Raw genomic sequence first — 26439 nt, forward strand, 5'->3', positions numbered from 1 at the left:
GTTTCAATTAACTAAAGTTTTCTCTATTTCAGTCCAGTCCAGTAATTCTGTTAAGGTTAATTTAATCTTATGTTAAGTTTGAGTCTAATTCAATCATTTTGAACCTGACTGGAAAAAGTCTAAACGTCTGTTAAAATCTTTTTGTTTTACTATAGAGAACTGACCTAATATTATTATGGTAATGTTGAGGACTCTAATTTTTACATAACATGAAACAGACATTTATTTCACAAAAACAGAAAGTCAAACACAGACATTTGGCCACATGAAAGTTTAAATAACCTGTTTGTAAAAGAATTAGGAAAAATTCAAGACGGATCTATGAACTTTCTTATGGTTATCAGTATTTTCAGTAGAGGTAGAACCTTTGCCATCTTTAAATGATTTTTTGAAAAAGATTCTGGAAACCTTATTAAGATATAAATTTGGCAAAGATCATCAGAACATCAGACCTTTATTAGCGCTTTTAATGTCCCTCAAAGATGCATTACAATGAAATCAGTCATTCCCATTCACACACATTCACACACTACTTACTTATTTCTCTGTCAGAGTAATTTTTATTTGCAAAAATTTGAACATAATTTGACTTCTATTATTCTTAAAATGCACATTGTTTCCTCATAACCCCTTTTGTTTCCACAAGGTCTGTTTTGAACGCTTCAATTCTTTTTTTTATTCACCAAGAATCAATAAGGTGGTCTTAGTGGGGTCCACCTTAAAGGTGTTATCTGTTGGGTGTCATGTTATCATTGTCAGGTCAGTGAGGTTCATAAGTCAGTCAGAACCTTGGTCATTTGTTCTGTGCACATAATGTTTCATAGATCCAGCCTATGATTAATCAGCAAAACGTCCACCTATAGGAGAAAAAATGATTGTTAATGAATGAGCTGCATTTCCTAGGAACACTGTCTTCCTCCTGGATGAGCATCACCTGTTGAAAAACTTTCATCATTGTTTGTTTCACATATTCAATCACATCTTTATATTATACCAGTAGGTGAAGTTGTTAGTATCTCATGTAGACTGACATATACTGTTGCATTTGGAGAGGATCTCAGATTAAATAAACATAGTTAGAGCTTCAATCCAGGTTCATTTTGTGTCTGCAGACTTTAGCCAATTTTTCTTTTCTTTCTTTTTTTTTTTTATACATAAAGAGCAAGATTCAAAACATTTTCAAAAGGCAGATTCAAGCACACAATCACCATATTAAAAGGCTCTACTTCTAGAGAATCACTAAACTTCTGGGGTCCGGTTTTGGCCCGCGGACCTTGAGTTTGACACATGCAGGGTAGAGTTACAATTTTTTCAGACCTTTCAGCAGAGACAGGCTTCTGCTGTTTGCAGAAGTTTTATCTTTGTTTTCAGGCAGCTGCATCTCTTTGTCAAGGTCGTTTCACAGAGCTGAAATTTAACTTCTCTCAAAGAGGAAAAATCAAGAATGCAAACAATCTGAGCCAAATATGGAATTATTTCCCTGTAAAATGAATCTTTTGCATTTTATCATGATATTGTTAGTAGTATAACACCATAGAATGATTTTTAAAGCACCTGTTTCTCACTAATGCTTGCCTACAAAATCTTTTACTCTCAGATTACTTCTTTAACAACTCTAGTCATTGTTCACTGGGTTGTCCAGTTGGACAGTTTCCATGTTGTCCACATTGTCACCTCCTCTTTTAACTTATTTTACCACGTCCTCTAAAACCACCTCTTAGTCTTTATAATTTGGGGCTACCTTGGTATTCTAACCTGGGATGGGTGGCGGTCCGCCCCCCTTTATTTGTTTTCAGTTAAGCTGAAAGTTTTTTTTTTCTGTGCTTTTCTTAAGGCCTCAGTATTATGGCTATGTCAGTTAAAAGCTGCTCTTATTGTTGTTCTTTTAATTAAACTTTTTGTTTTAATCTGTTTATCAACTGTGTGCACTCAGGGACTGAAAAGTCCCCTTTGAAATTATAATCTGGCAAGGTTTTTTATTGTCTCTTGAATCTTTTGAATGCATAATCTCCAGTTTAAGATCCCCGTGTAGTTTTAGGATTTCAGTGATAATTAAGTTACCTGAAAATCCGTATTTTTATGCCATCGTGCACATATTTCTGTTAAATCAGAGCTTTTTCTCTGTTCTTCCCCCATTGTTCTTTGTTATTTTTCTCTTTTTAGTTTTCATTATTGCTAATTTTAGATCCCCTTGTAATTTTAAGACATCCTTTGTATCTAATTTGCCCAAAAACCCATGTTTTTTATTTTTTATTCCATCTATGACAGATCATACCTGCTCCTTTTACATAGTTCTCCATAAACTTTACCTCCCCTTCTTGGTCAATTAGTTTACTTTGTTTCTTCCCCATTATGTTTTATGTTAGTTTAATTATAGTATAAATGTCCCAGATAAAAGGTCACTGGCATGAGACTTTAAGGAGAGGACATTAACACGGCCTTCTACTGCGACTAATTCGCAGCGGTGTTAATTTTCTGGAATGAAATCCGACCTGAATCTCCAAAGTCACCAGTACGTAGTTTTAATCTGGGCAAAAGAAAACACAGGACTTAGCAGAATCCTGCTGATTCTATTAAAATGCTTAGTCCTCCATATACACACAACACAGTCACACAGTTAGTTTCAGGTACCTTGTAATTTTTCTAAGTTAACTTGGTGTTATTTTATGAGCTCAATTTACTCCGTTCTTTTTACTTGTATAGCGCTTATTCTATTCCCTCGCAGGGGAATAACCCTTAGTCGTTTTATTTGGCCCCCTTCTTGGCGGGGCCCTACCTTAATTTGTCACTATTCCTTTCACGGTGGAATAAAACCATCCCAATGCAGCGTCCTTACCGGCGACGCACTACCAACGACTTTTAAGTACTTTTCTTCTTTTATTTATATAGCGCTTACTCTATTCCCTCACAGGAGAATAATCCTCAGTCGTTTTCTTTAATCCCCTTCACGGCGGAATTGTACCAAATTTGTCACTATCCCTTTCACGGTGGAATAAAACCATCCTAATGCAGCGTCCTTACCGGCGACGCACTACCAACGACTGTTAAGTACTTTTCCTATGAACTGTATTTTAAAACTGTCTCACCTCGGAGTTGACTTCTTGGTGACTCTTTGGACCCTGGGAGAGTCACCCCGCGCAGAGGAAGGCAATAACCCACTGGCCAGGTGTGAATTCACACACACCGGGACTTTCAGCCACTCCGGCTAAAGGAGGCTGTGCAGCGGTGCTTCGCTCGACGTCAGGCTTCCCCCACGGATCCCAAAGTCACTGTTAAAGCAAAGAGAAATAAGGTTATTGAATTAATCCGGCTACGAAGGACCAATAAATGTTAGGTATTATTTAGTCAACTCAGAGGTAAGAACGATACAGTCATAGTTACTTGTGACAAGGGTAGCCCACTTTGCAGTGAAACTACAAAGTTTTGACACCCTATCTCTTTATTTATATACACAGTTCAACAGACAGTTCAGACAGGGTGTGTGTGTGTGAGACGGAAAGGAGGCTGGTTCACACAGAGATAACAATGATCTCACACACACAGGGAGGAAGGCATAGTGCAGGTGCCTTGCAACCCAAGGTTTTTACATGAGTGATAACAAGTCCTCACACCCATCCAACAGTGAGTTAGAGGAGGGATATATCTATAACATGCAGGAACATGCAGGAATTCAACTCCAGGAATGTTGAACCTTTTTGAGATGTGGTAGCTCGTAAGCTGAGGGATGGTGAAGATACTGCAGTAACTAAAAATGCTGACAGAGCTCTAGGACGAATATCAGATCCCTGGAGGCTCAAAAATAACCTGTTTTAGTCTGGGAACCTATTTCTTGTGATCCTTATTTATAATGACAAATCGTTCTAACTAGGTGTATATATTATATGTATTATTATGCAATTGTCACCTTACTGATCATGGACAAAGCTCTTTGAAAAGTAAATGTTGAAAAAAAAGATAACCTTTAATGGGTGAGGGCCTTGGAAAACTCAGTTCACTGCTACAGGTGGGTTTTTAATGAAATAAACAACAGAACAAAGAGAGGTAAAGAAGATGAGTTACCATTTAAGCAAATGAAAAATTTCGCTGTAGGTTTTTGAGTGAGAAAATGTAATCTACTCCTCTTTCTGAATTAAATTTGTGGCCTTATAACTGAGGATCTCTGCCAAACTAGATTAAGCATATTTTAAACAGAAATACATCCAGTTATAATGTTAATACACTTCATTCATCCTCTTTCATTTCTTGGCATTGTGTGTCTTTACTTAATTGATCCAACAGAGCGATGGCCGGGAATGAGACGAATGAGATGAATTGAAGATGCAACACAGGTGCCCTCATGGATGGGGACCAGTTCATGGTTGGCTGCAGGAACAACCCAGATGGTGCATATTTCAAATTAAAGTCAAGTTTAATTGTACTATCAAAAAGTGACGTAAGAAACCTAGCACTGTTCAAACGTTTCTCTATAGTAGAACAGGCAGGTCACTTTGCAACAAAGGTGTTCATTTGTGATGTGCAATAAATTCTGAATTGAAGTTTTATTGATTAATCTTTTATGGGACTTTCTAAAAAGGATTTAAAAAAAATCTAAGATCCTGCACTTTTTATACAGGCAACTTATCTCTGTTTGTGAATGTTTGCTGCTTTCTCTGCTCATGCAGTGTTTTGTGTCCTTTTCTATTCATTTTTGTGAATTTTCTTTTTAATTTGGATGCACTTAATGCATGTTTGAAGGGGTTTGATTGACTTTTTTTTGACAAAAAATTGTATTCACTTCAAAGCGAGGCTCAGAGCTGCAGGGGTCTCTTGACCTAGGGCATGTGCCATGTAAGCCTGTTCATAATCCTTTCATGCTGGCAACGATTTTCTTAGTCAGGATGACGCTTGTTGGCCTACCGTCTGCTTACTGGTCATTTAGGACATGTTTTTTCCCCACAATAAATTGACTGTCTGCCTGGCTGGCATTAGCCCAACTCACACAGCCTGCATGTCAGATGAAGCCTTTTATGTAGTAAAGAGAATTTCAGCTGCGCTTCCGGATCAGGATCATTTGGCTCAATTCATTTTCAGAGCCTGCAAATGGCTCTAATGCATTCCATTACAAAGTACAACTCCAGAACTACAAAGTCAGGATTTTCAAGTTACAAGCAGTGTTGGCTATGAGCGATATAGCTCACTGCCAGGGGCGTCACTCCTCGATGGGCGGCGCGTGGGGGTGGCAAAAAAGTTGTCATTTGCACATTAGAGTAGTTTTTTTTTTGGCTCATTTACATGTCAATTCAATGTAGTCTGAGCTGTTTTAGTGTTTTGTAAGACATCTGGAGTAACTTGATCACTAAATTTGAGGACTGGTGTCCTGCCTGTTTTAGGCGTGTCCCTGCTCCAACATCTGAATGGTGGAATTATCTCCTAAACAGAGGCATGTTATTGATCCTCTGATTTAATCAGATGTGCTAAAGCAGACACATATAAAACATACATGGCAGTTTTCACTCGAGAGCTGGAATTAGGCACCACTGTTCAACACAAATCAAGTTACTGTGTTTTTTTTTTTTTTTGCAGAGGCTGTTTATTTTTTATGTGGTTGGAGGTATATTAAGATCAGTGTTTAAATTTTCACTTTTTGAGTCAGAGGTTTCTTACCAACTCTAACCTCAGAATCCAATATGGCTTTTGTAAGTATAAAAAGTAGTTAGTTTGCACTTGTGATGGTTTGTTTCTCGTTAAATCAGTTGTTTACATAGTAACGAACAGCCACTGGCTATCCTTAGATAAATGCTGAACACCTATATTTACTTTAATAACATCATAATGTTCTTTTTCATAATTTTACAATCTAACTGTTAAATCTACTGTATTCTTTCAGATTGACCCTTTTTTTTTATATTGGCTCGCAGGCCCATGACCCTACACGTTTAATGCCGCCCTGGGCAACTGCCTATGTACAACATATCAAAAACTGCCACAATGTGGTAAAACCTTTGGTAGTTGAACTGTTGCTGCAGAGTTTGGATGCACAAAAGGCTGCATTACACATTGCAATTGCCTTGTATCACTAATTGTAGTTTGCCCACATCACCAAGCACAACCGTTACATTTCAAAGCTAGTATGGGTGGGTTTAAATTGATGCATGTTCAATATAAAACGTCCCATAGCAGAAGGGTCCTTTTTGCCCAACTCGGTGTGACGTTGTTCCCAGATCTGAGTTCTGACTTCAAGACTAATCAAATGCCACAAAAAATATGCAAACGGACAAAGTACCAACAAGTGGGTATGAAATAGGGAAAGAAAGTGGTGAAGGGGGTAAATTGGTCAAATTGGGAGGCCAGTGTGAGCTATTCATTGTCAGCTCACTGTTAACTCTGAAACACATTATCTTAAATGCACATCGTGCAAACAATTAAGCAAGGTGCTGCTGTTGTTGCTGGCAACTAAGGCCTTATGAACATACTCCAGTTAATGATTATTCGATTACTAAATTAGTTGACGATTATTTCAATAGCTGATTAATCACGATTAATCCGATTAATTGTTTCAGCCCTACTAGAAACATGAAAATGATGTAATTCCCCTGCCACACCACCAGCAGGCGACATGTTCTTGGAAGCTCAACAACACACTCCCTACTTAAAAAAGCGCCTCTAAAATTTTGCAGTCTGTTGGAGAACTGTCCTTAGATTCAAATGGGTCAGTAACACAAACTTCACAAATTTCCCCTCGGGGATCAATAAAGTATCTTTGAATTGAATTGAAACACCACTCTGCAATCTGCCATTGTTTTTGTTGATATCTTCTTCTTTTGTGGCTCAGCGTCTGTTATGCTGTGTGTACGATTTTTCTACTGACTGCAGACATACTGCTATGTGCCAGGGCTTCCCCATAAAGCAACATTCTCTTTTTTCTGACTACACGAAAACGGAGACCGGAACGTTTTCAAAACGTTACACTCTGGATTTAGTTTTTAAATCGTCTTGTGGATAAATGCCGATTTTGTCATATATACAAACAGTAGAAACGCAAAAAACTTTTCTGTTTTTTCGCCAAAAAAACATTATGTAAACATGGCATAGGCTCATAATCTGTTGTGTTTCATAACAAATGTAAAAATAGTGTAATACAAAATTTTCAGAAAATAATATATAATTACATGAAATTATTTTAGATTGTATTATTTCATCTGAACTACAAATATTCATATAATATAATGTTGATTGGTAAGAATATGCATATGGTAAAAACTGGCGAAAGGGAAACCCGACTTGGCGCCTAATTTAAGTTTGCCCACTAGTAACATCTAAAATACATTTTAGATGCAAAGCGTCCTATTGATTTGCTTATCTACAAGTGGGCTCCCAAATTCAATTATTCTTGAGATTTCTTTCAACCTGCAGGCCTTGCAAAAAAAAACCCAAAAACTAAACAAAGCTAACGAACTAAACAAACAAACAAACAAAAAAAAGTCTCAGCTGCCATCTTTTCGGAACCGGCTCAGAGAGTCTGTTCCGTCTAAGATCGACACATCCATAGCGCAGTCCCACCTCTGACCAGCAGGTGGAGCTGCAGCAACGCTGCTGCCTCATGAGGAGGTGTTGTTCAGACGTCTCCACTTTGTCCATGATCCTGACGTATTTCCTGGGGCTTGTGCCCACCACTCAGCGGCAAACCGGAGGGGTATCATGACTATCTATAATCAGCAGTTGTCTTATACGCGTTCTCCAGTCGTTTCGCCGTGTCGTCGTCGGATTTAACACCGCAGTGTGAGACATTAAGCCTCGGGATCGAGCAGGATGTAAAGGAAGCTGGTAAGTTGAGCCGTTGGTAAGTTTACAGTCTGCTTTAGCCTGTAGTATTTGACTTGTTCTGGTCGGGTTGCCGACTTTCACCGAGCCAGCTGCTCCCGTACAACCAGAAAGCCCGACACATAGGACCAGACAGGGATCACTGATTACGCTGTTGTCAGTTTGTGGTCACTCACAAAAACGGAGGCTACGTCGACTGCGCCGCGTCCGGTTTCTGTGGCTGTTCCTGCGGAGAGCGGAGGGTGGAAAACTGCTGCTCCTGATCCGCGCCGCTAAATCGGGTTGTGTCCGCAAAAAAGTGGAACGATCGTGAGGAGTAGATAACAGGAACAATAAAAAAAAAAAGGGGGGGGGGAGGCACCTGTGAGAAGGAGCTGCATTGGCGTCAAGTTTGCGTTAATCACCGAGCGCTACAGTTTCAGACATAATATTTGTCAAGCGGAGGAGTCATCATCACCATCCTCATCATCGGATCAGCTCCAGCCGCAGCTCCGAGCCAAACTGTGACGACGTGTTGTTGTCACGGACTGAACGACTGAGGTGAGTCAACCCAAGGAGAGCTCGCAACAGGGAGCGACAAATTAAAACCCCGCAACTAAATCTTGTAAACATTGACCGAGCGAAGTTTGGCTCTTCCTCTGGTCCTCCAATTTAGCTCAGCTCTCAGCTGACTTTTCGGTGCTCGGCATGTTTTGAGGTAACTTTTGTAAATCAACGAAGATAAATCTGGTTGTCTTAAATCGATAGGGGAGGTTAAAACATTATTTTCTGGTGATATATTTCACTTATTAGGCGTCAGAGTTGTCGCTGCAGCGGGACATTCTGAGAAGTGACTTCCTCCTGTTGTGTTTATGTTTGCGTATTTGAAGTCCCAGCCTAACACCGTCATTTTATCTGTCTGGTTTGGCAATACTGAGCTGGTGATCACTATAGATAAACACTAAAGCAAAGTTGTGAAACGCACTGCAGGCAGCGACATGCCGTAGGTGAAAACGACACCCAACAAACACAAAAACGCAAACACTGACGGTGAGAATTTGCCTTTACAGAAAGCTTGTGCTGGAATGAGATTCTCATTATAAGTCAAAACCATTTCACCGTATTCACACAAAAATGTATTAGAAAAGGATGTATTGCTTTTATTAAATAACAGTTGTTCGTTCTTCTGCTATAACATAAAAAAGTTAGGCTTTTATTGCATAGATTTAGGCAAAAATGTTGAATAGCTTTTATAAAGCAAATTGCTCACAATATCATTTATTTTTCTTTTGCCATTTTCCATTTTCTGCAGTGACACTGTTAGAATAATAAGCCTGGTAATTAGTTCAGCTGTCTGCTCCAGTAGCCAGCCTGAAACAGCATTACCCAATTAACAATGACAGGTGGCGCCTCTTTAGTTTTCCGCCATGACTACCGGTAGCATAACCAGGAAAAGCCTTTTTTCCAGCAAGCTGACCAGTAGTGCTTGGCAGTAGATAGGGTGAGCTGCTGCTGCTGTGTTTCTTGTGCTACGTGACCCTGTGCTGATCAGTGAAAACATGGGAAAAACAGACAGAGGAGTTACAAACAACATTTGTTTTACTCTTGTTGGACAATCAGAAGTTTCCACCATGAAACCTTTTTTTTTGAATGGTTAATTTTAGAAAGTACATCTATTTGAAATAATGCAAATAGTTAAAACCTTTTCAGGAAGGCAAACGGTATCGGACAAATCAGTTTTCCTCTTCTATTTCTCTCTCCCATGTTTTGAAGTCTTAGTGCACTCACAGTCAGCATTCCCAAAAACCCTGCAGCATCGCTGTTTAAAAGAAATCCAATCCAAAACAACATTTTATCCCCGTCTTTAATCAAGACATGTTCGATACAAAGAAACAGAGCTTCTGTTGTTCTTCTTAGAAATGATGTGACTGTTGGAGCTGAAGTCTGCCCTCCTGAGGCTTTCTTCAACAAAGATACAAACAAACATCATCTTCTGGGCGTTGCTGCTGTCACGTCTGATATCGCCTTTCTCTAAGTCATTTGGGTCCAGATCTGCCGCCTCCCAACGTCTAACTGCTTTTTACGTCCTAGTTCAGTTGAGCATTTTTGACACGCTCTGAGAACATTTGCTCAATGACAATAATCTTCAATTTCAGAACATGTTTATAAAGCTACACTTGAAAGACCTCTAAAATTTCCCCTCACCCTGCTCCTATGGTTTCAAGTCCGTTTAATAAGATACCAGGGAAAATGTTGGAGTGACTAAAGCTTTCAGGGCCGTGTGGAGCGGACCTGTCCTTCCCATTCCTGCTGCTGTGCACTGCTGGTCAGCAAGCTGGGAGAAGGCTTGTACACGTTTCCTTTCGCTCACAAGAGAGACAAATTTGGCTGTTTGAAAATATTTCTGGTTGAAAACAATGCTTAGACCGAAGATGTGGTAATTAATCATTAAGGGAACTGTTATTAACCAGCTAATATCAGTTTGTTATACTTGTTTTACTTTACAGAGCAGAGCAGCAAAAAAGTAGGACATTTGATAAGTACAACTAAATACAGTGGGTGTTTATTCTATGTTTTTGCTTACATTAATGTTATAGAAAATATTATAACTAGGGTGTACCATATTAAGAAAACATGGAATTGCAATATAAATATTCAATGTTTTCTTCACTCATCACTGTCTTTTTAATCCTCGCAGTGGAAAAGAAAGAAAACTCGATAATCTACTTTACCCTAACATCCCAGCCACTGAAACCTCTTCTCAGATGAGGGCATCAATGGCAGGAAGCTAACTAACTAAACAAATTCATTATTAGCATGTACTGGACCTCAAATTGTTAACCTGACAAATGCTGCATCCAAGCAGTCTTTAACAACTGCCGTTTTGCACACGTTAATATTGAGCCGACGATGGTTATTTAAAATGTTGTGCAGCTTCAGTTCTAACTGTAATTTTTGATGTACTGTATTATTTTAACAGCAGTAATCTCAATGGTTGTGTTCTGTTCGATCAGCTGTGTATGTGTCCTTAAATGTTTATGTGCCTTCTGTGAAACCGTGATTAAAAAAAATTTTTTTTTTACTTTAATCAAAAATGGACGCTGGATTTTTACCTTTTAATTGGAACCAATTAAGTCCTTTTTAGATGATAGGGGCTCCTCTGGTTATATAAGTATAAACCGACTTGCCATGAATCAAACTACTAATTTGTTTTGGGCTTCAATAAAAAACCACATATTTTGCATGGACTAATATGCGTGCTCCCCATGTTATATTAATTCATTCACTATATTCATAATTCAACCCTCGGCCTATTATCTCTGAAACACTGGAGGGTTTTTGACTGCGCAGAACAGAGCTCATGTGTGTCGAAGCGAGCGGACCGACAGAAATTGCGGACTCAGAATAACTTGTAAAAGGTCATGTAGGCTGAACCCGCCAGAGTTTGGTTTCTATCTCATTAGAACATAAACAATAAACCAATGAGTTGTAAAAACTGCTTGCCTGTAAAAACTGTCCTGATGAATTGGGTAATGAGGTCAGCGTTATCCGTTGGGGTTTAATGATTCTTGGCTAATTATAATATAGTTTTACCTCATTGTGAGTCTGACCTGCGCTGTAATTTACTCCAGGGACCCTAAAGACGCTGTGCGGGGCAACGGTTGGTTTCTCGTCTGGCTCTTGTAAGAGCTGAGCGGTCGGTTGGCCGTGGTGTGTGGTTTTTAGGCTGACGTTAAGGAAACTGAGTGGTTGGCTGCTCGGATGAGGTCACAGGTCTCTGTAGTTATATGTCAGCGCATGTCTGAAAATCTAACAAAAGCCTCGGGAACATTCACACTCTGTTTGCCTGTTGCATCAAAAGACAGAGGACAGAACTGAGTGAGTTACACCAGCAGACATTTCGATGGATATCTCTCATTACTGTGGCTATGTTTCAGTTTTTATAAACATTTTATTGATATATCTTAGGATTTTCAGAGTAGATAGGATCTTTTTTTAAATGGTGTTCAGGAGTTTTTGTGGTAAATAATTGACATCGTATTGAGTTCTGTTGGCTTAACATGACAAATGTGAATCTTGTTTCGCTTTTTGCCTTGTTGCGAAGCAAATGGATGCAAATGTAGCCTGACTTGGATTAGCAGCTTTTCTTTCCAGTGCAGAAACAGGTTGACCCGTTTGAACGTTAATTGCTGTTAATAGTTGCCTTATTACATACAGAAATAAATTTGCATTATAGTTCAAGACATTAACTTTGCAAAATGTCATCTCTGAAGTCCTAAATGCCCCATTTCTTCATTCGTTCATTTTGGTTAGAATAGGTATAAATATTTCTTTAAATTACATCCAAACTAACCTGAGTAATCTGGGATTTTTTTATAGCAATACCACGCACAGACACAGATTAACAAAATGTGACTGGATGGTGCGTGTTGATACTGGCTTTATGTAAGAGTAAAAGAGTAGATGGATTAGTTGAGGTGTTATCTGTGGGAGGTCGGCGTCAGGAAAGGAGTCGGTCAGATCAGCAGTTGCCACAATGTGTGTTTGTTGAGCCTATGCAGCAAGCAGGGCCAGATATGCTACATCTTACCAGTAAGCCATATATTTATCTTATTGTGCAACTGCAACGAAACATTTTATTTATTCCAGTTATTTTTGTTTTCAATGAAGAGCCCAATAAACTGTTGCTGTTTACTCACATGTTCTGTTGGGACCTTCTGTTAGGATATAGGAAATGTGTTTTTATGATGCTAATACAGCTGTCACTGAATATAATATGTCAGAATAAACAATTTTAAGTCAGCATTTAATATTAGTGATGCACTGATCAATCAACCAAAAATCTGAATAAGCCAATTTTTCAACTGGTTGGCTCTGATAAACGATAGACAGGCCAAATACTGAAAACGTAGATTTTTCCTGGTCATTGAATGCATCAAAACTAACAACTCCCACCATCTTTCCACCAAATGCGGGTCCACGCTCATAGAGTTTGATAAAAATCTTTTGCAGATTAGGGATATGTGCTGTGATCCACTAATGGAGATAATGTTTTAATTCCTTCATTTTCTGGAGGATTCGAAAGTACTACCTCTGTGTATGTATTTACGTATTAAACTCCGGAATCAATCAAAGTCTCAATCAGCAAGTTGGACCTGAAAAACAGAAATCCTGATTATGACTGCTTGAAGCTGAACCTAAAATTGAGTTAAATTCAGTTTTAGAAATGCGAGACAGTCTTTTTTTCTTTGCAGTTCTAATTGTCTTTAACTCCTGCTTTGATGTGTTTATTAATGTGACATAACAGTGTCTATAGAGGACCTTTTTCTTAAAGAGGAGAGAAAAATGAGCAGCTGTCTCTAAACGCATTATTCTTTCATTGCAACACATCATCATGGGAAACCATCAGGAGCTTGTTTGTCCTTCCCGAGGCTAACACAATGGCTTACACAGGAGAAGGGACTATAGTGCTTAAAACACCTGGGGAAAAAAACAGGTGAGAATCCCGGCCTCTACCATAGACACCATAGGAGATCTAATATAACTGCACTGAGAGGGAGGTACACAATAGGAGCACTGTGTTCGGTGAGGTCTAGTTCATTCAGTGGCACAACAGAGGTAGCGCGAGGGATAATGGTCTGAACAGACAATAAAGCTTGGCCCCACAGCGTTGCTGCAGAAGTGTGTCAGCAAGCAATTAAACAACACGCTCAGATTTTGTGTCTAGGAAAAACCTGTTTGCAGAAACTCAAAATGAGAAATTGAGTTTTCCATGTTTGTTTGTAGTGGGAGGATACCTTGCAGCATGCTCCAAAAAAAAAAAAAAAAGTGAAGCACTAAAATTTCTACTTTGTGAAAAAGCTCTCTCCACTGCTTTTTATGTGCTGTCCTTGGCTGCAGCCTCTCAGTAGCTGCCACTGCTGCCTCAGGCGCTCACCCTCGAGAGGCTGCTTCACTACCTACTAAAGCCGACTCTGTTGTTATCCCGCAGCATCCAGGGTGTGGCCCTGCTTTCCAACCGCACTTCTCCACCTCTGCTGCCAACTCGGTCTACCTAAGCATTTTTCTTTTGCAACCTCCGTCGTCCCGTGGGAGTATAGAAGCCTAAATTTGCTGCTGTGTGACCACAGCGTCAGGTCTGCACCCAATGCCCCGCTCTCTGCGTCACGTGGGATTGTTAAATGCCTGTTCTTAGCCGGCCGCTTAAACGGGTTCTCAAACCTGCTGTGGGGGAAGTTTAGTTTTCGCTTAAAAGCAAATATCTAAGTAAATACAGTGAGGTATAATGAGATCAATTTCAGATATGATGGTGTAGCCTAAAGTTTATTTACATACATTCAAGAATGCATCTAAATGCGCCTTATTGGCAAAAGCGATAAATCCACCCGATTTTCTCTCAAACAAATAAGATTCAACAAGATACATTCAAGTTGCAGTGTTTCCTAAATACATTTATATATATTTTAAACTACTTTCACGGTGCAGGCAGAAGTGGTCCCAGTCGGACTTTTTTGCTTACATGTCACCACTACCAGATTGTTTTGTTTTTTTTAAGTTTCCGCAGCACAAATCTGTTTCTCAAGTCAAACCCACTTTTACATAGTCCTAAATATGATATGCATTGGATGTCGCATTTTATCCGACTTTCACATCACTGCATGCGATTTTTGGAGCCCAGGAAGTGCTGGGATCAAATGTAAGCACTAGACAAAACAAGCATCTGGCTTGATGCTCTGTTTTATACTTTGCACGCTTCATCCGTTCTTCAGAGTTTTAGGTTTCAGCTGGGTCTGAGCAGAACATTACTGCTTACAAGCTAATCCTGTTGAAATGCTGGATTCCTCTGCGGGAGTTGCTCTGCTTCAAAATAAAAGTCTTGCCACTGATGGCAGTTAAGTTCCTGAGACATTTTGTCGTAAATATAGCTTATTGTGGCTTACTGTTTCCTATTTCTCCAATAAGCTCCTGTAAGATACGATGACATGTGTTTATGGAACAATGAATCGTGGGTATTTTTTAAACAGTGCATCTTCAAAAAGATTTACATACATTTAGTCCCCTAAAGTACCTTTATAGTGTCTTCGCTCAAAAACGAGTAAAATACTATGAGCTACATTTAAAATGCTTACCTATAAATTTAAAAATGATAAAAATTATTTAATCTAAAGTGTATCCTAAATGTACCTTAATGTACCATATTTGGAACCAATCCAGACCAGCTTGGTGATTTCAACATGTAAATTAGTTTTAACGCTGCTTGACTTCCTTTCTTCTTGTGTTTCTCTCCAGGTGAGCTGCGACTCTCGCTGCCCTTCACTCCCTGCGCCCCTGCATGTACTGTAAGCGGCCTCGGCCTGTTGGGGAGCTGTCGTGCTCGGTGACTGTGCTGCTTTAGGAGAACCCATGGCTTCTGGCCCTCCATCTCCCTCCTTAGGCCATAGGCTCAGGCTGCTGGAGCTGCTAATCGGGGCAGTGTGTGTGCTGTTGGTGTCCGGGCTAGGATCGGCTCTGGGTCAGAAGGTCTACACCAACACGTGGGCAGTCCACATACCCGGTGGTCTGGAGGAAGCTGACCGAATTGCCAGGAAACATGGTTTCATAAACCATGGACATGTAAGTAGTTTATGGCTTTTTTCAGTCCTGTTCTCTAAATGAAACTGGTATGTTCTAATGGGATGGACAAAGAGCTTACAAGGAGCAGGTTTTGACTATGCCAAGAGGGGACTCGCCTGAAACTTGAAGCTGTTATACACAGAATCCCATCACTGTGTTGCTAATATCTGCCTTTATTTGCTATAGGGGTTCTTTAAAAAAAAAACCTTGCATACTGTTTCAAAACCTCCATAAAATATTTATTAAGGATTTTTCATTATTTACATTCATCTTTTTTGCTGAGCTGTGTGGGAGGACAGTAAGTAACATAATGCCTTTCTATTTTTACTCCGGTTTCCTTTCAGACCCTGAAAACCCTAAAATGTTCAAACAGTGCTTGTGAAAAAACGGCCCTTTTGTGTTTGCAATGAAGCCACCATGTATTGACGTTTTTTTCTGCAGGTGCTTCATTGTTGTGCAAAGGATATCTTTTACAGGTGTGTCATTGATCTTTGTGTTGGAGGGTTGACGTGGCAGGATTTTCTTCTAATGCATTCAACTCACAAGACTAGGTGTGTTCCTCGCTTGTTGTGGTGCTTTTGGCTTTTCAATGTAAAAAATGCTTGCCGGTTAAACAGGTTAGACTCTAAAGTCTAAAGGTACTGTGTATAAGCTAGTAAATCTGGAAACGGGTATGGAAAAAAACGCTTTTAAATGTAAGATTCAAAAATAAACGCTGTAAATGAAAAACACACAACTGTGAAAATGTAGTCATTACCTTTTTAGATTTGTTCTGTTTTAGCCTTTTGTCTCAGGTATTTGCTACAGATCATGAAACACATTTATTCATCAAACGTTCACAATAACTGGCAATGATTGAATGAATTCTGGCTCCTTTTTGCAGCCACATTGGTGTTTTCAAGAATGGATGACCTGTTTAAGGTCATGCCACAGCATCTCAATCAGATTTACGCGGAGACTTTGACTAGAGCACTCTACAGGCTTCATTTTGTGTTTTGGAGCCATTCAGAGGTGGACCTACTGGTGTGCTACTGCTGCATAACCAAAGTGCGTGTAAACTTAAGGTCACGAGCGGATGGCCGAACACCCCCCCCCAGGTTTATCTGGTAGAGATCATGGGTTCTTCATTTAAGGAAGCTAGTTGTCGAGGTCCTGAAGCTGCATTTAAGCCCTGTGTCATCATACTACCACCACTGTGGTGGACTGTCAGTATGACTCTCTTTTTGTGAAGTGCTGTGTTGGTTTTATGCCAGATATAATGGGACGCTTACTTTCCAAAACGTTCCACAGAATATGTTCCTGGGGATTATCCAGATGTGAGATGGGCCAGCAGTGGTGAACTCTCTCATGGGTGCCATTTTTGCCTATTTTCTGTCTGTGTTTCTCTCTGTCTCTCTCTCTGTCTCTCTGTTTCTCTCCATTCCTCTTTCTGTCTCTCTCTCTCTGTCTTTCTCTGTGTCTTTCTCTCTCTGTCCCTCTTTCTCTCTCTCTCTCTGTTTCTCTCTGTCTCTCTCTGTTTCTCTCTCTCTCTCTCTGTCTCTCTCTCTTTCTCTGTCTCTCTCTGTCTCTCTCTCTCTCTCTCTGTCTCTCTCTCTCTCTCTCTGTCTCTCTCTCTTTCTCTGTCTCTCTCTCTTTCTCTGTCTCTCTCTGTCTCTCTCTCTCTCTCTCTGTCTCTCTCTCTCTCTCTCTGTCTCTCTCTTATTGTTGAATCATGTCTGACTGTAACTGAGGCAAGTAATGCCTGCAGTGCTTTAGATGTTGTTCAGGGTTATTTTGTGACCCTGTGGGTGAGTGGTCAATATGCTCTTAGGGCTAATATTTAAACAGATAGCGTTGGGTTATAGAAGGTTTACTACTTCACTGTTGCAGATGCAGGAGCTTTACTGACCTTTTTTAAGTTGCTTTCAAACATCAGTGTTGTAGCATTTGCTTGTGAACTGAAACATCTAAGTGTGAAACAGAAATCTGTGAGTGCGCTAAAAAGACAGTTAAATTGATCACTTGCCTTTGTGTAAGTCATGTAAAAAAGCTTCAAGCCTTTGAGTTTTGCTGATATTAGTGGCTATAGTTTTCTTGGCTCAGCTGGTGAAATTAGCAAAAATCTTTTCCTCTGTTCCTCAGTGACCTTTTTCCTCCTTTATGGCTTCCTGTTGGACTCCAGTGGAAGCCGATCAGCCAGGTTATCATTTCCCATCATCAGCACCTCCCTTAAAAACAACTGCTGGAGTAATTTACCCCAGCAGTTGTTGCAAGATATGTTTTTCATTCTTTTTTTTCTTGGGAACTGCTGAGCGTCAAAGCCATGAAGGTGCTTAGCTATCCAACAGGCATTTTATTTGTAATACTAGATGTCATTTTTGGTGTAGATATTTGATTTCTATGGGAACAGAAGTGTCTATAGCTTTTTAACACAAATGCTATGATTCAGTTTGCCAATGATCTTCATTATTAAATAATTACAATATATTTGAGCCGTATTCTGCTGATTGCACAAAGCAGTTTTTATATGTTAAAGCTCAGTCCACAAGTTGCAGCTTTTTGCTAATTAAAACCAGAAGAGAACAAGCAGCTCTTCATCCAGATGTTTGAAGCCCATCGTCTTGCTGCTCTAACAAGCACTCGGGTTCTGTACTGCACCATATGGGCTTACTGGTCACACGGGTAGGTTGGTAATAGTGTTCTGTATCATAGCGTGAACACTAATGAGCAATCCTTTGCACCTAAATCCTTTAACTATTTGAGAGCTGAAGAAAGCGGGGAACACAAACAAAGCAACTACACCAGCTACCTGTGTGAGCTTTGGGCTGGCTCAGCAACTTGCTTCGAATATTTTTTGATATTGTTTGATGGCTGGTCCTGCCTAATAAAGCTGCATTAACAAGGATATCTAGAAGGATGCTGAGTAAAGACTGGAACATGAACTGAACTGAAAACAGATGTGGTCTCTCCCATTATTCTTCTTCCATTACTTTGATCTCTTACCTTGCTTGCATTTTTTTGCTTGTCATTCTTTGCTAATTAAACCCAGTTAGGACCAATCACACTGCTTTATGAAAGGAAACCAGGCACGTCCCACCCAATAGATGCGCTGCAGAATCATTGAAGCCATCTTGTGCTGCTGATGACTTCCATTACTTGTAACCCAATGCGCCCGTGACTCACTGCTGTTCCAACATAAAAAATAAACTCAAAGTATCAAAGAGATATTGAACAGAGGTAGAACTACTAAATACCAGCAGAACCGCTCGTCCATGGTATTCCCTGTTTAAAAGCGTGAGGAAAGAAGCTGAGATAAAACCAGGATTAATCTGGTCACTGGTATGTAGGTTTTATCTGTGGCTAGAAAACAACCTATACCACACTTTGCATTTACCACACAACTTGCTGCTTATTGCACTTCTGGTTAGATGCTTAACTGTATTTTCGTACGTTTGTGATGATGATGAAGTTGAATCTGATCCGATTGTCTGCCGACACCACAAATTATAGATTGAGTTTATATTCGCATTGATTTGACAGCAAAGCAGTATGTTAACTGTCAACTGTGCAACAAAAGAGCGATTAAAGATGCCACCTTGGGCATTGTAAAACTGATTTGCATTTCCTCACTTTATGGTGTATTAGCCAAACAATTATACCTTAATAAATTGATTGATTATGAAAGTGATTGCTTGATGCACTCTGGCTCGGGAGATTTATCTTTTAGAGGTGGGAACAATGCCAGCATGCCAGTAAATGACATAAAATGGCAACATCTGTTCAGTTTGGACAGTTGATGTTAGACCTTGGTCTGGTATTGAAGAATACTCTCTGTTCATTAACTTTGAAATGTGAGCTTTACAATCACAAATGATGGCTTCAATAAAGATGCTCCGGTGCTCTGCACTGCCTGGATGGCATAGCATTTCTGTTCTTTGATTATAATGAAGTCATTAGTTTAGAGATGGAAACAAACAAATCTGTTGGGGCTTTTTGCCCCCCAGCTGATTGGAAATGAAAGCTGCTGTGTGTGACGGGCTGTGGCATATCTGAGCTGTGATGTAGCATTCAGTTTGTCTCCTCTGGTTTGTGTGCAAGTGTTGGAGTTGGACAGGAGAGCTGAATGACTGGATCAAAGACCATAGCTGGGCAGGTATTATAGCTAGGGATGGTTGTTTTTATTCCACCTTCACTCACTCTGCTTCAATATGACATCTTTACTATTTCTACCCTTATAAATATCCGTCTGTCAGCGTTCATGTCCATGCCACGGACACATTTCTGTCAAGATCCAAATAAATAATAGAATAAGATTTTAAATTGGTTTGATTATATCAGGAAGCCTTGAAAGAAAGCAGGAAATGACAGGAAATGTTTGCTTGATCTGCAGCTGAAGTAGGATCTTAAAGGGTTTGACACAGTGTAAAGTAAACAGATTAAGGCCCACTCCATATGGAGACAAAAACGGTATTGTGTAAAGAAAATCCTTTAGAAAAAATGTGCATCCACACGAGTGCATGCAGCACCACTGAAAACGCTGTAGTATACCTGCTGGGCCCATTGGTGGCGCTGTGACATTGCCACAGAAACACACCAAGAACAGTGGAAACACCAGGCCTGCGCAGACAGCTTACGCGAGGTAAACATCTTGGCAGGTGGGTAAGAGGTGCATGTGCGTAGAGCGAGGCATATCTACGATGTCATCATTTCAGAAAAGATGCATTTTGTGCGTACACTACACACGGAAACAGCGTTTTGAAATATTTCCACTCTGGTTTCTAAATTGTTTGTTTTGCCTCTCCCAAAATGCGTTGATGCAACGCCTGAACAAAAAAAAAATACCTTTGCGAATACACCTAAGCTTATCTCTGTGTGGACAGGGCCTTGGGTTAACAGGTTAGTACAACTTCCTCTCCTAATGAGTTTGATGGAAAATAGAAGATGTTTTTATGAGTAAACAGTTACAGTCACCAAGTGATAGATGAGGCTTTTTGCTTTGATGGCACTTCTAGATTAAAGTGCTACTCCAAACAAGGTTAATAATTAAAACTAAGTTAAAGTCATACAATCAAGAAACGGCTGACTCACACTGTAGTAAACCGGCCTTAACAACCATCCTGCATCTGCTGATGGTTATTTTGTCTTTTTAAGACCCTCTTCTTGCCCACATCATCAAACTTACGTTGCAGTTTAAAGCAGACCTGAAATTGTGGCGCTGTTCCTGGTCCAGTTGTGCTCCCATTAGGAAGGTATTTAAATAAATAGTGAAATGGGATTTGAAGGAAGCCATTACTGGCAAGACCGAGGTCCGTAATGAGGAATGACATGAGTGAATGAATGCAGAGAATCATCAGGAGCGCGATCTTCAGTATGGATAGGATGAAATGCCACAAGATCAGAGGAATGATTTAAAAATGAATAAACTGCAGGCAGCGCTGCAACAAAAGAACTCTCTCATTTGATCAGCATGTCTGCTGGGGAAACTGCTACTACTGCTGTTTGTAGGTCACGTGTGCTGAAACATTGTCTTTTTGTGGCCTTAGGATTTCACCAGCTTTCTCATCGTGTATGTGGCACATCAAAGTTCTTTTACTGGAAGATGGATCCTTAAATCTGAACTCGTTGCAGCTGCTCCTTGTGTTTAGTGATTAATTGCACTTTCATCCACGCCTTTCTTTTAGTTATCAGCACAGACTCAGATTGCTGTACCATCCTGATTATGATTGTCATGCCGGAGTGCCTTTCAATGAGTGACAGGAACCTCATTTTCCCAGAAACTCATGTTTTGTGTTTCCTGCTTCCTCCTATTGTTGCAGCACGATTCAGGTGCTAATTTGAAGAAGGCAGCTTCATAAGTCGGTGGGTTTTCAGAATGCTAACAAGACTTTATAATTTTACTGAGAAGTTGCATTTGATTATTAATGATCCGAGGGAGTTTTTTGCTGACTGATACAGCTATTTCTACATCACCTCGAAGTAAAAAAGAAAAAACTGCATTCCTTAGCTGCATTTCTCTGAAGCCTGTAGCTTTTCTTCATGCGAACATGGACTTCTGATGCTGGCAGCAGATAATAACCTGTATTCATACAGCTGATCTATTTAAAGAGCAGCTTCCTACCCCAGGGCCTTCCCTGTAAGGGAGGATTGTATTTGGGATACTGTGCCCGCACTGTACTCCACAGCACCATTTGGCCAGTTTCTGCTAACTATGTGCTCACTTCCTCCTTCCTTCTGAAGCCGTGGAAGCATTTTATATTATGGCCATCAATATTCTGTTACACGAGATTAAAGAACCAAGCAGAAAAGGGCGAACACCGTCTAAGTTCTAAAGAAGTACATGAGATCTGTGCTATCAGTAAGTCATGACACAGCACTGCACTTAAGGGTAGCCTTCTTGAGAACGTCTCTTTTATCTAATCCACCGTTCTCTAAGCTCAAAAATATACGGCAAAACTTCTAACCTTTCCTCTGCGTACTTTTTCCTGTAATTTTAACAGCTTGTTTAAAGTACACCCCTTTCCTTGTGGGCTTGGCAAGTCTATTGCAATATATTTCACCAAATAATTTAATACCATTACAGTTCATGCTTCATCTTGACTGAATTTACATGCAGGGGAAGAAAAACGTCATTAGACCTCTGTGCATTGTTGACTTCAGAGGTTTTCAATCTGCATCTTATTGTTACTGTCTGTCACATAAGATTTCATGTCGATGTCTCTCTAATTTACGTTAAATTTTAGTGCAAACTGGAATATTTCCATCCATGTGAGGCTTCTGGTCGCATATTCAAACCGATGCAGCTTGGAGACCCACAAGCATTCAGCAGATGTGGAAAAGGATCGTTTCTCTCTTCTCTCTGTTCAGTTTGACTGTGGAGGTCAAATATGACCCTTGGAATATAAACACAGCATTAGATCAGACAGAATGAAGCTTAGTTCAGTGGCAATCGCTGCAGGTTTTAAACCTGAAACTCTTCTCCTCAGTGTGTGACTGTTATGTTTGCTTACAGATATTATAAAAGATTAGGAACTGTTACAATCGATGGCTGTTTAGTTATTCATTCAGTCACCTCCGTGCAGGTGAGAAGTGTCTTCCTTTGCCTGAATGTTGGCTCTAATGTTGCTAAATGGAACAAAAACAAATTTCTTAAATAGATTTGCTGCACTGTGGCAATGTGGGCTCCTCTACACACAGAAATATGTAGCAATCGATCTATTAAGCAATTGACCGAACTCCACCCAGCTTAGAGTGTTGTAAGATGTTTTATTTTAAATTTATACCCGTCTAATTTTTAAAAGCTGTTACATAGTCGGCTGTTTTGGGGATTACAAATGGAGATCATCAGCAGTAGCCAAGACGGGGCTGGCATCCTTTTCTTGTGTGAACACGTTTGTCCCAGAGATTAAAAGATGGCTGAAGTTGGACAGGCAGGCCAAAAATAAAAAAAATAAGCTCCTTTTTCATTGTCGTTTTTAACCTGTCAAAATTTAGGATAAAGGTTCACCTGAACACCATTGTTAACCGAACACCAAGTTAACCGAACACCAAGTTAACCGAACACCAAGTTAACCGAAAAAAAGCCCTGAAAGTTAGGATGTTGTATAGGTGCTTCACACGTGTCCCTGCGCAAAGCACTCAACCCCACGGAAACCACACATCTGTGTATCAGTGAATGAATGTCTGTCTGTGAGTGCGACTGGGTGATTGAGGCTCTAATGTAGATCTAGACTAGAAAAAAATTTGGTCCATTAATCAGAAAAAGGCAAACATTCCCTGTTTTTATGAGGTCTCTTCTGTGACGCAGTCCAGTGTGTGAATGATGTGATTAGAGGAGTTTCACCACATAGATAAGAGGTATAGGTCAACGCTGAAGTTTTAATATTTCATGTTTGGGACACAGCAGTTGCCTCACCCCCGTAGGCTAATGGTCCTTGACGAAGCCGTCTGGGGTTCAATTCCCGACCTCAGGACCTTTTGCTGCATGTATTCCCCTCTTTTCTCTCTGCTCCTCTCCTGTCTGAAACACTGCGGCTAAAAATTCATTTTGAAGGTGCTTTCAAATCATTCCATTTGTTGTCTGTCAATCTTTTACCGCTTCTATTTTCTACTGAGTGACCTGAATGCTGCTGGATAAAGGATTTAAAAGTAGTGGGGCCTTATACACTGCTTTGCAACCAAGTGTTGTCAGGCAGTATTTATTTCAAGAATTCATAATGTTAACATCTCACATTTTCTTCACAGATTAATTAAGAGTCTCATACACGGATAGAATAGGGCGCCGTACTGAAATCGCTCAGCCTCACATGTGGGACCCATAATAATAATTTACTCAGCCTGATGAAGGGAACTTAATTCATCAGCTGGATCTTACCTTGCAAAGTAAACTTCACTTTGATGGAAAACGTGCCGTTTCAGCATCTCATAGAAACTGGAATATTTTACATGAATTTCACAAAGTTTTATGAGTATTATTTTAAAACAAACAAAGCAGCTTGATAAGCAGCGCCGCTGATGGAAGTAGCAGAGCAGTTTGTCTACACTGTTTGCCGGGCTTTAATTCTTTGCTGTTTATCTTCCTGTGGAAACCGATTACTGTTTAGGGTTCTACCATTAAACCTGTGTGCTCATTTAGTTGTGCAAATACCTTAATTTAGATGCTTTGCTAAACTGTAGAGGCTGCACAGCCAGATAAGGCCTGAATTATTTTTGACCTATCAAACTGCTAAAACATCATGGTAAGGTGCAACTAGTCTGGACTACAAAACATTGGAAATTAGGAAGATGGGCGTTCAAAGTCCATATTTGTGTTCCAGAGATGTGAAATAATTAACTGTGGGGTGGTGGGGGGTCAGAGACATACAGGACGTGATGATGATTGGAGAAGAAGGAGTCCCGCTGAGTGCTGATTGGAGCTGCTCTGCAAGACTTGTACCGTCCTATGTGGGTGGTTCCTCTTTTTGTAATCATTACTGCCAAAAATTTTCCTAATAAAAAAACCCCCCGAGACTCAGCACCTTCCTTAAACTCTGTCAGAATCAAGTCCACACCTCCCCGTGTTTCCTTTCTCATTGTCTCTCCTAAATGCAGGAAACTTTCAGGCCGCTTACCAGTGCAGTGTGAAATTAAATCCTAAATTCTCCCAAAAACGGTGACAATAATCGGTTCCTTCATCCGCTGCACTCAGATGAGTCATCCAGTTCAACACAGCATGAACCACGGAGGAAGACGTTGGAGGAATTAAGTATTGTGTAAAAATTCCTTCCATAAATTATTTGTCAAACGAGACAGGTAACATTATTTGTCAATAAGTGTGGCGCCAGTTATATCCTGTATGTACAAACACGTGTGTACACTTTTATGTATACTGAAAAAGAGTTGTAAACTAGAGAGGCACACCCCATTTAATAAATGTGGTCTGATGATATAAAATTGGCCCTAAGCACAAACATCTCTAAATCATCCTGAAGGTGATAAATGCCTCGCTGCGACACATTAAGCCTCTCCTTAAATAACATTGCAGTGTGGACAGTGAAGGTTTTTTTTCCCTCTTTTGTTTTCCTGGTGATGATCAGATCCAGCTGCTGTTAAAGCATCTCTCATCCTATTCATCGTGGATACGTTACGATGCCCCGAGGGCCTCTCCAGGGTCCTCGAGTCAAACACACCAACCCGTACAGATTGCCACTTCTAAATATTTGATTACGTTTAAGCATGTTTTGTAGGCTGGTTTGCTTTTGCCATATCTTCATTAATCTTTCACATCGCCACTCTGTGCTGTGACTCTGTCCTACTTCAGCTGAGGGAAGCCGTGGAGCATAACGCAGTTACTGTAGCATGTCCCTTAGAGATGCCGCTGCTTTGAAGTTCGGTAATGAATGCTGCTAAATCAGTGCGCCATCAAAGTTGTTGGATTTGGCCCTTCGTTGGCTACAGACAAACTTTTTATCCAGGGAGGAATGTATCGTTACCAACGCCGGGATAGATTATCAGTGGCAGAACAGCGCAAGTACCCTCCAGTTTGGAGTCTCTGCTGTTGGTGCTTGCTGCTGTCAATAAGAGAGCCTCTTCTGCTCTGGTCCGCTTTTCATCAAGCGCCTCACAGATCTTACTTCATCTCAGTGCAGCTGCTCCTCTGTGGACATTAATGAACTTTACAGTTGGCTCATCTTGTTCGTTCTGTGAAAGACCTCCGCGTTGAAAGGACAAACCTTCCGGCCAATAGCCCGAAAATAAACTGCTAATCCATAATTATGCAAAATAATAGTAATACTGATACACTCTCTGCGTGGATGCTGTGGTAGAAACGATGCCAGGAAGAAACTGGAGGGGGAAAAAATCTGTAATTTTTCACAGCTGCAGAGATATTACATTTTTGTCCTGAGATATATTGGAACATTGATTTATAGAGTAAAACATTTCCTATATTAATGAAATAGTGATAGAAAAATCCAATAAGGCAACAACAAATAATAATATAATACTTACTAGATAAAAGTTTTTTTTTCTGAAATGTTGGGTTGGGTTTTGGACATTTGGTCCATCTCTTCCTTTCCTTGGTGGATTTTCCAAGATGCTTTAGGAACAAGATCTCTGCTCAACTCAGCATTTTTAGTAACTGGTAAGAATATTCAAGGCAGTTTAAAGTTAACAAACTTTTACAAACGCACCAATCAGTCTGCAAGTGAAAATCGGTCAGTTTTCTCTTGATCTTCAGGTCAAAACCTGAAATATAAATATGCATTTTTTCCTGTTTTCACTAAATGTATCAGTAGTAGGAACATCCACCCTTTTCTGTCTGTAAATGCATCAGGCTCTTGATGTAGGATTTTAAACTACATCGTCTATCAAGAAACCTGCTACACATTAGTTTTTTTGTTTTGTGTGTTTTAGTTGTTAGGGAACCAAAGTTGGAATCAGCAGCCCGGGTCTCAAAGAAAAGCTGAGAATCTGCATCTGCCTGTAAAGCCTGGTCGGGTTCATTTCTCCAAAATATAAAAGGAAATTTGTTTGCTGCAGTTTCCACAGTGAACAACAAATAGCTGCTGGTCTGCTCATGAATTTGCACAA

General features: G+C 40.0%; 1 protein-coding gene across 2 annotated transcripts in view; it reads left to right on the forward strand.

Annotated features, from left to right (window-relative positions):
• Positions 1 to 5561: 5561 nt before the first annotated feature.
• furina (furin (paired basic amino acid cleaving enzyme) a) overlaps positions 5562 to 26439 on the forward strand; it is an 86605-nt gene continuing 65727 nt past the window's right edge. The window contains exons 1-2 of one of the 2 annotated variants that reach the window (XM_047362704.1): positions 5562 to 7803; positions 15070 to 15393. In XM_047362704.1, coding sequence (XP_047218660.1) covers positions 15184 to 15393 — 210 coding nt within the window. In that variant the 5' untranslated portion in view covers positions 5562 to 7803; positions 15070 to 15183. The other variant, XM_047362705.1, reaches the window with a different exon arrangement.

This window comes from Girardinichthys multiradiatus, chromosome 4, assembly GCF_021462225.1.
Source record: "Girardinichthys multiradiatus isolate DD_20200921_A chromosome 4, DD_fGirMul_XY1, whole genome shotgun sequence".
Classification (NCBI taxonomy): Eukaryota; Metazoa; Chordata; class Actinopteri; order Cyprinodontiformes; family Goodeidae; genus Girardinichthys; species Girardinichthys multiradiatus.